The sequence below is a fragment of the Chinchilla lanigera genome, unplaced genomic scaffold (assembly GCF_000276665.1).
Source record: "Chinchilla lanigera isolate Chin_1 unplaced genomic scaffold, ChiLan1.0 scaffold00019, whole genome shotgun sequence".
Lineage (NCBI taxonomy): Eukaryota > Metazoa > Chordata > Mammalia > Rodentia > Chinchillidae > Chinchilla > Chinchilla lanigera.
In genome coordinates this window covers 23,546,781-23,560,561 of record NW_004955420.1, presented here as the reverse complement: position 1 = coordinate 23,560,561, position 13,781 = coordinate 23,546,781, and the positions used below count along the sequence as shown (strand labels likewise).

Sequence of the window (13,781 nt, the reverse complement as noted above, 5' to 3'; positions counted from 1 at the left end):
TATGAAAAGGGAGACAACTACCCTTTACACAACCCTGGGAAAGAATGTGTATAAAGTAGCCTATGTACAGAATCAAAGATTCCTTTAGCAACTTTAATAACAAAGTAAAAATTACATGAGTTAGCCAGGCATGGTGGTATAGGCCTGTAATCCCAACACTTGGAGACTGAGCCAGGAGGACGGCAGTGAATCCAGAGCCAGCCTGGGCTCCACAGTGAGGTCATGGCCAGCCTGCACTACACAGTGAGACCCTGTTTCAAAAAAACCCAAAAATAAACAAAAAAATTATTCATAAGCTACTGCCAAGATTCTACAACAAACTGACCGTTTGGATCATACTAGATGAAAACTAGAAAACAAATGTCCTTGAAATCATGAAACCTTCAGGCCACACTTTTCCTACTGTAACGTTAGCCTATCGGTACAGACACCGTCTTCATCTTCTACCACTGATGAGCTTATGTACGCCATTGCCTGTGACATACTGTACCTTTTGGTTTGACTTCTCTTCTCTTGAATGGCTAAAACATGTAAACTAACACAAACCTGTCACAGTCCGCTGGCCATCACTTAGGTTATTCCACCACTTGTTAATCTATAACAGAAGGAAAGCTGCGTGTCACCACATGTGAAATACTTTCAGGCCATGAACACGAAAACCCAGAAGGAAAATGCCTGTGTATAAAAGAGAAATTCCTCAACCTGAAACAGAATCACTGGAGACCAATAACCACAGTAAAGATGTGGGAGACTGGAAAAGGCAGGTGTTTTATAGGAGTTCAAAACTTGCTTGGGCCACACAGAGAGACCCTGTCTCCATATTAAAGAAGGAATAAAATTCTCAGCATAGTTTGTACTAAAGCTTACTTTTAGGTATAATAGTACTGACGTTCACAAAGACACTGAGGACCCTAAATGTTCAGATACACACTGAAACTTCTCTGAAATGTGCCCGGGACTTGTGTCACAGCAACGTGCGATGAGAAGGGAGGGCACTGAAAGGCCAGATGGAAAACAGAACCGCACGTGCGCTGGTCCCCTTGCAACTGAACGACAGTGGCTCATTTATGACTCATTTATTGTTATCATTACTTTTCTGTATCAGTTTGAAATTTTCAGTGATTAAAGTTTTTAACTTAAAAAAAATTTCTAAACCAGGCATGCTGAAACAGGCCCGTAATCCCAGCTACTCAGGAGGCTAAAAACATGTTCAAGGCTCCCCTGGGAAACTCAGTGAGATCCTGTCTAAAGATAAAAAAAATAAAATGAACTAGAGACATAGCTATAGTGATAAAATTCCCCTCAGTTTGATACCCAGTACTGCCCCTCTCAAAAAAAAAAAAAATATATATATATATATGAAATATATATATATGAAATTGAACCAGGCTTTGTTAAAGAAATTCAAGGTTAAGAAAAATGTACAGAACAGTATGTATGCAATTCAGTGCCTAATCCTGTGAGCTCTCAGACCTTACTGTGCATGTAGTGGTATGAATGGGGTTCCCAGGACTTTCATTTTCTCTTTTTTTTTCTTTTGATACAGAATCTCACTTCGTTGCTGAGGCTGGCCTCAAACTCCTGGGTTCAAGCTGTCCTCCTGCCTCAGCCTCCCAAATAGCTGGGTTTACAGGCACATACCACATCTGATTAGGATTTTCATTTTCCACATTATATTTACATACTGTTTCAATTATCTTTAATGTGCCGAGTCTATATAACCTGTAATTTGTTTATTATTTTTTAAAAAGTCTGTCTTTGAAACTGGGTGTTGTAACACATGTCTAACATCAGCTACTCAGGAGGCTAAGGCAGGAAGATCAAGCGCCTGTCTCAAAATAAGAACGAAGTAAGTTGGGTGTGGTAGTGCACACCTATAATGCCAACACTTGGGAGGATGAGGCAGGAGGATCGCTTCCAGTTCAAGGTCAGCCTTGACTACAGAGCAAGACCCTGTCTCAATCAAATCAAATCAAATCAAGGGCCCCCGGGTTCAAACCCCAGTACTAAAAAGAAAAGAGGAAAAAAAAATTATACATATTGCTTATATCTTTTTTTCTCATTCTTTTTTTTTTTTTTTTTGGTTTTTCTCCGGTACTGGGAACCGAACTCACGACCTTGCGCTTGCCAGGCTGGCGTTTTTTTCTCATTCTAAAAAACCATTTGTGTCCATCTGGGCATTAAAACTTCATAGTACAGAGATGTGTAGAAACCTGCAGCTTTCAGAGGGATCCAGGATTATGGAACAGGTTGGTTTTACTATCTTCTCAGATATACTACAGTGAATAAAAATCTGCTCATTTGTTTTCACATGTAAATATTGCCCACTGCTCTCCTGGCAGAAGCCTCTCTACAATAAGGCTCGTGCTCCTTGAATTTGTCTATGGCCAAACAAGGAGTGAATCCTCCCTACGTACAGGAACCCAAACTGTCACTGGTAAAAAGAGAGCCTGGGCTTCCTCCTCAGGCCCTTGCTGACCAGGGCTGGATTACTCTAGGATGGGAAGAGTAAGAACATCAACTTCTCTCCAAAGTGGCTGGGCAAAGTGTCATTAAAAGAAGGAGTGTGAGGGCTGGGCTTGGTGGCGTATGCCTGTAACCCTAGCGTTCAAGAGGCTGAGGCAGGAGGATCGCCATAATTTCAAGGCCAGCCTGGGCTCCACAGTGAGTTCAAGACCAGCCTGCACTACACAGTGAGACCCTGTCTCAAAAAAAGCCAAAAACACAACAAAACAAAAAAGGTGTTTGAAAACCAAATGGAGATGGAAACATATTAACCTATGGCCTGAGTGCTCAGCAAGTCCTGGCAAGTAAAATAAATATTTATATGCTTTATGTAGAAGGAGACTTTTAAAATTTTAGATAAGAGGGAAAAGGGCCACACTCACATCTCAGGTGCAAGATCTACAAGCTCTGTATTTGTCCCTCTTCCTTGTGTCCGCACCCCATCCTGAGCACCGTCAGAAATGCCGGACCGTGGAGATTTACTGAGAAGCTTTTAGAAATCCTTGGGAACCAAAGGCTGTGTTTTTTCAAAAACTTGCTGGGATTCTGGTGCATACTCCAATCCAGCAAGGGGATGCGAGAGAACACGGCCTTAAACTGTAGCAGGGCAGCAAAGGGGCTGAGGCTTTCGTTTTTAGCAACTATCTGTGGTGACTGTGACGCATGTGGGTCACACAGTAAAATCCTGGGGACACGGAAGCACGACACCTCCAGACACACAGCACATTAACAAATACTCACCAACACGCAAGACTCTAACAGAGAGAGTTAGGAGCACTGACTTCACATCTGTGGATGGAACGTTGCCCTTCACTAAAAACACTTCACACCCAGACTTCACAAACTGCGATTCATTAGGACAAAGAAAAGACACTGATCTTTACCTCCTTTCTGAGGTCTCCTTTCTTTTGTGGCCTTATGCTATCCAACCAGTCCGCTTTTACACCATCAAAGTAACTCTGGACCCTGGATTTCAGTGATTCATATTGCCAAATAGCAGCTGATCCAAATGCACAGCCTGTAAACTGTAGAAAATTAAAAGTATTACAAAATAACTCTTACAGGGAAGTAGACCTATGTAGCTTTGCAAGGACATTATTTTATTTTCATTACGTTTTACAACCAACAGAAGGTGCAGCTGGCATAGTAAAACCTATTAGGTGACAAGAACATTTTATTGTTTTCCATTTTATTAACATTACGGCACCCTGAGGCCCGCTTCCAGCAACATAATCCCCAAATAAAATTCAAAACACCACTGTATCAAATAGAAGACCCATAAATGTCCTGTCAACTGCCTGGGTAAGCGGGCCACAGTCTAAAAGCAATTACTGAGTTCATTCTGAAGTCAGAATCCATGAGTCCAGCCACGCAGAGCCTTCTGTTTGTTTTGGTTTTTTTGTTTTTTTTTTTGGTTTTTCTCCCGTACCGGGAATCGAACTCACGACCTTGCACTTGCCAGGCAGGCGCTTTGCTGCTGAGCTAAATCCCCAGCCCCCACGCAGAGCCTTCTGATCCCCACCCCCACCTGCTCTTGCTCTAAAAACGCCCAAGCAGCACGCAGAGCTTCACCACTGCACTGGCAGCAAGCCTGGAACTTCCAGTGCTGCGAACTCTTACCCCAACAGTAAAAAAAAAAGGTTTTATCAGAGTCCTTAGTGGATAGGGAGAAGGATCAAAGACTGTTTCTTCCACAGGAGGAATCAAAGCACTTCTCTTGTATGCGCCACCTCTGGACCCTGTGTCTGATCTTCGAGGTTCAATCTTCCTGGGTGCTTTTCTGAATCCACATTTTTGCTGAATAAAGACGTTAAACCTGCAAGGGAAAATACTAAGTTAGACACAGAGCGACATCTTGCAAACATCAACCTCCTGCAGCCTCCAGCTGTCCTGCGTCATCACCTTCTGTTTATTCTCTGCAGTCCGACAAGAGCCAGGACGCCTAACCCAGGTAGGATGCAGCCACATTTAACCTTTCTGGAAAAGATGAGCTGCAACTGCACCAACTTCAGAGGATGCTTGTTTGGGCTATTTATGTATCAATCCACAAAATAATTTGTATCCCTTCCACAGAAAGAACCTGTAGCCTTACAAACAGCTAGAGAACTCCTAAGCTGTTAGTTTCAATCAGTATGGAATGGCTTTCCTTTGAAGTCTAGTCAATTTCCAGAGCATGCATTCAAATATACTATCCTTTCAGACATGATATCATTCCAGATTCAAACCAGTATTTCCTTTGCTAAGTACTGAGCATTGTGAAGCGATGAGTTCCTCTTACCTCACTCTGATTCACCGTTTTTGGAAGAGCTACCAAAGCTGGGCCTCCTCAAAACATCTGACACTACTGATCATGCCTCCTATTCCTAGCTTCTGGGAGACTATTCTTCAACTTCAATCTTAATGAAAATTTCCTTCTATCCCTTAACTATCAGAGATGCTCAAACCCTTCCCCACTCCTTGGAGACAAGGTCTCACTGTGTAGTTCAGGCTGGCCTCAAACTCATACCACTCCTCCTGCCTCAGCCTCCCCAGTGGTGGGATCACAGTCATGCGCCACCACATCCAGCGTTCATAACGAAACACTCCTACCTCTGCATCTCACCGCTTCACTTAAAAATTTGAAGCACGATGTTTGAGAAGAACACACTTAGTTGAGAATCTGGACTTCAAGCAAAGTTAGACCATTAGCCTAGATTACTTACACTGAGACTTTCCTTAGCAACAAGTAAAGACCTGAGGATACCAAGTGTGATAACAAGCTGAACTCAGGGTTAAGTTAGAACTTAACGGATGCAGTACTCATATATTAGGTGTGTTTGTGTGCATATGTACAAGTTACAGTTGTGCATATGGAATCTGTTGGCCAGAACCCAATACTATGTTTTGGCTCACTAGCCCTATTACTGAGGATGTATTTATACAGCACAGGACTGCAAAGCTAAAAATTATTTCCCAAGCCTCTTTGTAGTCAGGGGCCCAGATGTAATCAGTGCTAATCGGACACATGGCACAATACTTGAATTTAAAACTGAGATCAGTAAGATTTGAGGGACCAATTTTGCTAGCAAGGGGAATGGTGGAAGCGGCATAAGTCTGCAGTCAGCAGATCTTGATTGGCAGCAGTTTTCCCAGTTGACTCGTTGCTGCATAACAAACAACTCTAAAACACACTGGCTTAAAATCATACCTTACTGCTTCCCATGATTCTGCAGGGCAGCTGCCCTTGGCTGGGCAGTCCTGCTGTTTTCACCTGGCCCACGTGACTGACAGCAGCTGGAGAACTGAAGAGGGTAGCACCCCTTCTGTGGAGCCTTGGTGCATCTCTGCACATGGCCTCCCAGCAGGCAGCAGTCTACCAGGGGCTACACCAAGCCGGGGACAGAGTTCCAGGGGGGCAAAAGTCACAACGCCTCTTGATACTCGAAAGATTTCGGACCTTCCCCAACATTACTTCTGCCACACTCTACTGCGCCAGTCGGCTGCAAGTAAGAAATGGACTCCTGCACCAAAGGAGCTGCAAAATACTGTGGCCATGTTTTTTAATCAGTGTGCCAGTGGTGGCAGAGGCAGTTAAGATTCTGAAAGCTCAGTATGGAGCAGTAATTCTCAGTTCTGCATATTCCTGAGATTGCCTGGTGTACTCTTAAAATTACCATACCATGGCACCATCTCAAATCAATGAAGATTCTTTAGGAGCAGGGCCAGGGCCTCAGCATTTAAGGACTTCCCAAACCACTCTCAGGTACAGGCAGGGCTGAGCCTTATCACAGCTTTGGGAAAAACTTTAGTCTACATACAAATCACCTCGGGAATCTCATTAAAATCCCTGTGACTTAGTAGCCTCTGCGATAGGTTAAGCTTAAGAGCCTGCATTTCTAAAAAGCTCCTAAGTTACGAGTTGACAAACCATGGGCTGAGAGGTAGATGTGATATATGCAGTTCTACTTCATATCTGGCCTTTTATAAAAGTTGGCCAAACCTTTGTCCTACACGATCCTATATGTTGCTTCATGAATGATTCCTCACTCTTCCAGCAATACTATTTACATCACAATAGTTTGTTACCTACATACTAACCCTATGTGATTGGGTAAGAAAACAATTTCAACACCGAAGTTTCCCAGGGGCTGACTCCCATAACCCTGAGTATATCTTCATGTCACTGTCAGTAAATGTAGCTGCTTTTCATTTACTACAGGATGAATGCTTTCCAATTCCCTGCTCCCTACACACAAGGGCCTGGAATCTCTCTGCTGCATCCATCCCACAATATCAGATAGTGCAATGGGGGCTAAGGGACCACTGCCCCCTACCTGAGTAATGTCCCAGGTCCCTGTCAATCGCACTGTCAATCATGCTCTGAAAGGCCAAATGGGAGGCGTCCTAGGCCTAGCACACACTTCTAATCCTTAAGCCCATCCTATGCCTGTTCCATTTTCCTTCCCGTTTGTCCTGTTTTCCTTTCCACTGGCATGAGGCTGCCCACTGGGGGCATAATTTTGCCCTTGAAACTGCATTACACTTAGCTGCTTTTGCCATACTGTTGTTCTTCTTGCCCAAGAACTGGAAACCCATCTGGGATCCCACCACTCACTGAAGCATTATCTCACCAAGTCCCCCTCTGGTCTTCCAAAAGTATAAACTAGTAATTTCTTCCAAATGCTTAGGCCAGTTATAGAGATGAGCTAGAGTTGAATCCTCTGTTGGCAGAAGGATGCTCTCAGGTGTAAGGATAAATGTATCATGACCTATTATATGACAGGTACAGTCTTCTTAGAGAGCTTTTACTTTTTTTTTTTTTTTTTAAAGACAGGATCTAGAGGCTGGGGATTTAGCTCAGTGGCACAGCACCTGCCTGGCAAGCACGGGGTAGGGAGTTTGATTCCCGGTACCGGAAATAAAAAAAAACAGACAGGACCTAGTGCAGGCTGGCCCTGAACTCACTATGTAGCCCAGCGAGGCCTCAAAGTCAAGGTGAGGCTTCTGCCTCTGCCTCTGCCTCCTGAGTGTGGGAAGTACATAAATTTCTAAGAAGCAAAATAAATCACAGGAACAATAATGTCTTAAACTGCAAATGTTTGTGATCTTTTTTACAGGTTTAAGTTCTTTATCTCTACCATTTGATGAGCACCTAAGATGAAAAAACAAATTATTCACCTGGAGTAAGGTGGGAAAAGAGCAGAGTGAAACAACACAAAAAAATGGATAATGGCGGGGGAGACTGGCCCCTTGAGGCGCACACCAACTCATGAAGGCAGGCCGGTTCTTCAGCCCTGCCGCTTCAGTCCTCCTGCCAAGTACAGGGACTGTTGGATTGCGGCAGCAATTTAACTCAAAGTGCAGACAGCTCATGAGCACCTGTGTTACTGCTGGCCACATTTTTTTTTTTTACAATCAGTTTTTATTACGATCCTCTATCTTGTAAATAGAAAACACGTCCATATATTTAATGACTTAATGGTGAGATAACACTGCTATGAACTGTTTTTTAAAAGACTGTGATGAAGCTGGGTGCTGTGGTGCAAGCCTGTAATCCCAGCTACCTGGGAAGCTGAGACAGGAGAATTCAAAGTTCAAACCAAGGCTGGGCAACTTAGTCAGACCCTATCTTAAAAAAACAAAATGGAAAGGGCATGGACGTAGCTCAGTGGTAACGCTTATCGTGCAGGACCCTCTGGGTTCAGTACTCAGTACCACATATAAAAAAGAAAAACAGGATAAAAATAATGAAATTTAAATATACATATAAAGCCGGGTGTGGTGGCACACGCCTGTAATCCCAGCACTCAGGAGGCTGAGGCAGGAGGATTGTTGCCAAGTTCGAGACCAACCTGGGCTACAAAGTGAGCTCAAGGCCGGCCTGAACAGCATAGTGAGACCCTGTCTCAAAAAAGAAAAATAAAAACCTGTATCTATATCTATAGATATATAGATATAGACATACACACACATATGAGACAGCACTGTTACTAAAATTTTGTATGGACAAAATTGAATAGAAATGATCTAATATTTAAATAGAGACAAGATGTGTTTCAGCACACAATATATTTATTTAGCTCTACCATTAGGTGAGTAAATGATAGAGCTAGTCTACTTGATTTATTAGAGCTAATCTATCTGATTCATTCCATTTAAAGTAAATATATTTGGGGGCTGAAAGGGAATTCTACATAAACTCTTGCATACCAAAATTATTTTCTTGAGCTGGGTGTAGTGGCACACGCCTGTAATCCCAGTACTTGGGAGGCTGAGGCAGGAGGATCGTTGCAGGCCAGCCTGGGCTACAAAGTGAGCTCAAGGCCAGCCTGAACTGCATAGTGAGAGAGACCTTGTCTTTAAAAAAAAATTTTTTTTCTTGAGACTCATCTTAACAGGTGGTGAGTCAAAAGGCGGGGAGTTAAACAGGGAAAATAATGTAAGTTACCTCATTTACTAATTTGCCAAACATCTCAGGTATATTTCAAAATTGTCACCACAATCTAAAAATTGAGCTCTGTGTAGGTGCTACAATCAACCACTCCTGCAGATCCTTTCATACAACTGGCAGATTATGCACGCTTCTATTTTCAAGCTTAAATCATATTTTTCAGAAGTACAATCAGAAGCTTGACAACAGCAACATTCCTGAAAAGCTTAAGTGTGATTTTTTTTCTGTAAAAAGCCAGATAGCAAATATTTTCGTTTCTATCAACTACTGAAATTTGTCACATATTACTGTTTTGTTTTACAATCCTTTAAAAACGTTGACTGGCAGACACCTTGAGCGGATACAGTTTGTAGAACCTAGAGTCACCACCTAGAGTACTTGTAAAATGTAAGTTCCTGTCCCTGGTTTGGGCCTACCACATCAGAATCACACAGAGGGTCACTCCTCGGCATAATTTTAGAACTACGGGAACTCAAAACACTCTCCAAGATTATATAGAAGGGAAGTCATGCTCTGTTAATTTTCAGTATGTATTTCCAGAGGGAAGGAGCTCACCCTCCTTTCACCTATAAATGTAGGCTCACCTACATTCTCATATAATGCATCTTGCTACTACAAAAATGTCACTTTCATACTTTCCATATAAACGGCCAGTTTAAAAATCAGGTGCTAAATGTAAACATCATACATTTCTTGTGTCATTTGTTGCTCCAAATGGTCTTCCCACCCAGTTTTACTGGAAGGTCTTCTTCATCAAGTTTTCTTTTGCTTTCCTAAAACTACTGCTGATGTGTACACATTGCCATTTAATAAACTTGTCTCGGCACCTTTTCTTCCCCCTCAAACTACGCAATCTCACACGGGATCTCGAGGACACGATGCAATCAGGACCACTGAAATCTATCATTAAATCATGATAAATCTATCATCTATTATCACCTAACCACCTCATTCTCCGTCTCTCCAGAAATCTGCACTGTGCCTGAAGATGCGAGTTATTTTATCATTAAGATATAACATATGAAGTTTTTCACAAATGCCTGATAAAATTCACTTGGAGTGCTTATAAATACTGTACAGTTTCCAGGAAATACAGGAACCAGAAAAATACAGGTTCCTCCAGTTCTCCCATCCTTCCTGATTCTGATTTTGCAGGACTGGGGTGTGACCTGCTAAATAACATACTGCATAAACACTCCAGGTGACTCTTTTCTTTGTTTTGTCTTTTGAGACAGGGTCTCACAATGTCGCCCAGGAGGCCGGCCTCAAACTCGCCATCTTCCAACCTCGGCCTTCCGTTGATGGGTGACTGTCGTGCTATTAGGCAACGGTTCCACCATATTGAAGCCTGAATCACTGACAGCCGGCTAGCCCGGGTGTTGAGAAACATTTCAAGGTTTCTCCATACCATCGGGCGGATCTTAAGTAACCCATCTAACCAAGTCAGAAACTGGGAAGGGCTGAGAATCTGGATGAGATGTAAAAGTCAGTACACATCCGATTCGTAGAACGCTGACGGATTTCTCTCGATGGAGAACAACCCTCACAGAAAAATCAGCCAACGCTGACAGACCACGGTCTTCACACAGCTTCTCCTCCACAGCAAGGGTGGATGTCTTCCCAGAGCAAGGAGAAACCAAGTGTTCCACTGTCTCAATTCTTCAACAGGAATTCTTAGGACTTGGCAAGAGAGGCAGAATGCTGCTCTCTCAACTCCCTAAGAAGGGGAAGTGGTGCGGTGAAATTACTCTCTATAATTAGACCACTAAACCGGGCGTAGTGGCGCAAGCCTGTAATCCCAGCACTCGGGAGGCTGAGGCAGGAGGATCGCTCGAGTTCGCAACCAGCCTGGGCTACAAAGTGAGCTCAAGGCCAGCCTGAACTCCATAGCGAGACCCTGTCTCAAAAAGACCAAAAAAAAAACCAAAAGAAAAAATATATATATAATTAGGCCACTAGCTCTGCCATTCCACCTGCTGGGCGAGCGCTTCCCTTCGGAAGAGCTCAGCACTACCGCGCAGGACGAAGAGCGCGCCAGCCCGTCTCCCGGGGCTCGCCCTCTCCGCTCACGTCCCTCCCGGTGGCAAAGGCAAAGCGCGGGCTCCCGCACGGCCGGCGGGGCGGTCACCGTGCGGCCAGCGCAGGCAGCGCGGCGCCTCGAGACGCGAGAACTGAGCGAAGGCTGAAGCAGAGCGGCGGGGCTGGCGGCGGCCGAGGACGAAAGGGCGCGCGGCGGGGCAGCCCGAGCCCCGAGGACGCGCGGCCGGAGCTCCGGGGCCGAGAGGCGGGAAGCCGAGGGCGACGGCCATTACCTGCGTCCGAACAGCCGCGGCGGGGCCAGGGCCGCGCTGAGCTCCTCGCAGACGTGGCCGCCCACCTGCGGGGCCCACGCCGGGCCGCAGCCCCAACTTCTGTGTGCCCAGCCTCGCCACGCCATCTTCCCAACCTCGGCCCCACCATGGCCCGACCTGACCACCCCCAGCGGCGGAACCACTTCCGGGGCGAAGGGAGCACCATAGAGCGCCCAGGAGCTCCTAGAGCGTCCCCGCGCCAAGGAGCGGAGGCCAGGCCAGGCGAGAGGGCGCATGCGCGGCTCCCATGCGGGACTATGTTTCTATCGCAGCTCTGCTGCCGCCGTGGATCCCCGACCTGAACCCCACTGGGGAGAGGAGCCTGGCCTCCACCCCCCTTGCACATGCGGAACATGAGGAAGAAGAGTAGGGAAGCTGATATTATTGAGTAATGCCACGTACCAGGCACTTGATCGGCCTCTTCACACACCGGCTCCCAGCAGGAACCAATACAAGTTTTCTTAAATTATGATTTCTTCTGCCTCTTTTCGTGTCCTCCCTCGTGGAGGATGTGCCACCTATCTTTAACACAAAGTCCAAGCCTGAAGTGAAAATCCAGACTGCTTGCTTGTCGGTCACCTTTATTTCTTGCCGCTTAACCCCGCGAGATCTAGTTGCAGCCGGGCTAAGTCAGTGGCGCGTCCTCAAAGGCACCATCCCTCATTTATACTCCATTCTCACCACCGCCTTTCCCCTCCCACGTCCTCAAACTGCCTAACCAGCTTGTCCTTCAGCTCTTCAAGGGTCCCAGGAGAGGCCTTTCCCACACCTCCACTCTGACTTCTCTGCTCTTCTTTTGTGTATGCATACTGTTTTATGCATATCCCTGCAATAATGCCACATTCGTTCCACAAACACTTATTAAACAAGTCTAAATTATATCTGAGAGGCCGAGCATGAGGGTGGATGCCTGTAATCCCAGCACTGGGGAGGCTGAGGCAGGAGGATTGCTGCAAGTTCAAGGCCAGCCTGAACTGCAGTGAGATCCTGTCTCAAAAAGACAAAAAGATAGATAGCTAGATAGACAGACAGACAGACAGACAGATCTCCCTGGGTTCATTTCCCAGGGCAGAGAAAAAAGAGACATACTAAAATGTTCTACACAGAGGATAGCATAGGTAATGTCCCCTAAGGCATGAATTATTTGAGAAACTAAATTCACTTTGACTATGTCATAGGTATTTAGACTAGGATTTGATTTTATCCTGTTTGTAAGCCAAAAGGTGGGATGCTGGCAAAAGACAGGAGACTCCTGGGTCAAAGATAAAAAAAACTTTATCACAATTCAGCAAGCATCACAGCACGTTTCCTCAAGTTCCCTTGTTCTGTCCAAGGACCACCGTAACGACACCAGGGGCCAGATGCACGGAAACACACGGTGGACTCACACTTCAACTGAAGAAGACTGAGCTTTAGGAATCCATCTATTATCTATCTACCTACCTGTCTATCTGTCTATCTATCTATCTACAGTGGAACCAATCTGTGACCAGAATCATGGAAAGAATTAAGTTTGTGAACCAAGGAAGCACTGTATTTATTTATTTAGGGTTTTTTGTTGTTGTTGTTTTGTTTTGAGACAGGGTCTTGCTAAGTAGTCCAGGTTGGCCTTGAACTTGCTATATAGCCAAGGGTGGCCTCCAACTCATGGTGATCCTCCTGCCTCGGCCTCCTGAGTGATGAGATTACAAGCATGCACTAGCATGCCTGGCTTTTATTTAGGTTTTTTGAGCTAGGGTCTCGCTTTGTAGTTCAGGCTGGCCTTGAATTAACTGTGTAGCCGAGGCTGGCTTCGAACTCATGGAGATCCTTCTGCCTCAGCCTCCTAAGTGCTGAGATTGCAGACCTGTACCACTACTCCTTGCTTGTTTTACAATAAGTTTTATAGTAAACCAGCGAACAGCCTGGTTTACTATATTGTTTTCCACCAAAGGAAAAGGCAAATCTGCATGTAGCCTTGGAAGAAAGAGATAGTCTTACTCTACAGCCCATAGGCATGTGTAAAGCTCCTGGCTCCTAAATCACTCATAAAAGATTCTGGCTCCTAAATCAACATGCTTTTCCTACAGCTCAGCCACTGAGTATGCAAATGTCATCCAGCCCTCTTCGCAGTGCTCCATGGGAACTGGGACACAAGGAGCCAGCAGAAAAATTCCAATCATCTGGCGAATGCTCTTGCTGTGAGTGATGGATTACCCTACATGTCTGACCCATGAGTCTTGTGGTTTTTTTTCTCCTTGGTTTTGGTTTTTCTCGGGTACCGGGAACCGAACTCACGACCTTGCACTTGCCAGGCAGGTGCTTTGCCGCTGAGCTAAATCCCCAGCCCCAAGTCTTGTGTTTTCTACCAGCACAGCTGAAACTGCGACAGGCACAGTGAGGAGCTGTGAACACACAGTTGTGGGGTTGGGGGTGGAGGATGCTTCTCTAGGCACTGACAAGAACTTGGGTGTGGCCGTAGTGCTGAAGGCAGAAGGCAAAGGAAAATGAAGATG

The 13,781-nt window shown here is 45.2% G+C and overlaps 1 protein-coding gene across 1 annotated transcript in view; it reads right to left on the bottom strand.

The window, feature by feature from the left end:
* Parl (presenilin associated, rhomboid-like) overlaps positions 1-11,437 on the bottom strand; it is a 32,658-nt gene extending 21,221 nt beyond the window's left edge. Inside the window, exons 1-4 of the mRNA XM_005383356.2 lie at positions 11,248-11,437; positions 4,126-4,321; positions 3,390-3,530; positions 547-595 (exon numbers count right to left, since the gene is read on the bottom strand). Coding sequence (XP_005383413.2) covers positions 547-595; positions 3,390-3,530; positions 4,126-4,321; positions 11,248-11,372 — 511 coding nt within the window. The 5' untranslated portion in view covers positions 11,373-11,437. The remainder of the gene's footprint in view (positions 1-546; positions 596-3,389; positions 3,531-4,125; positions 4,322-11,247) is intronic.
* Positions 11,438-13,781: the final 2,344 nt, after the last annotated feature.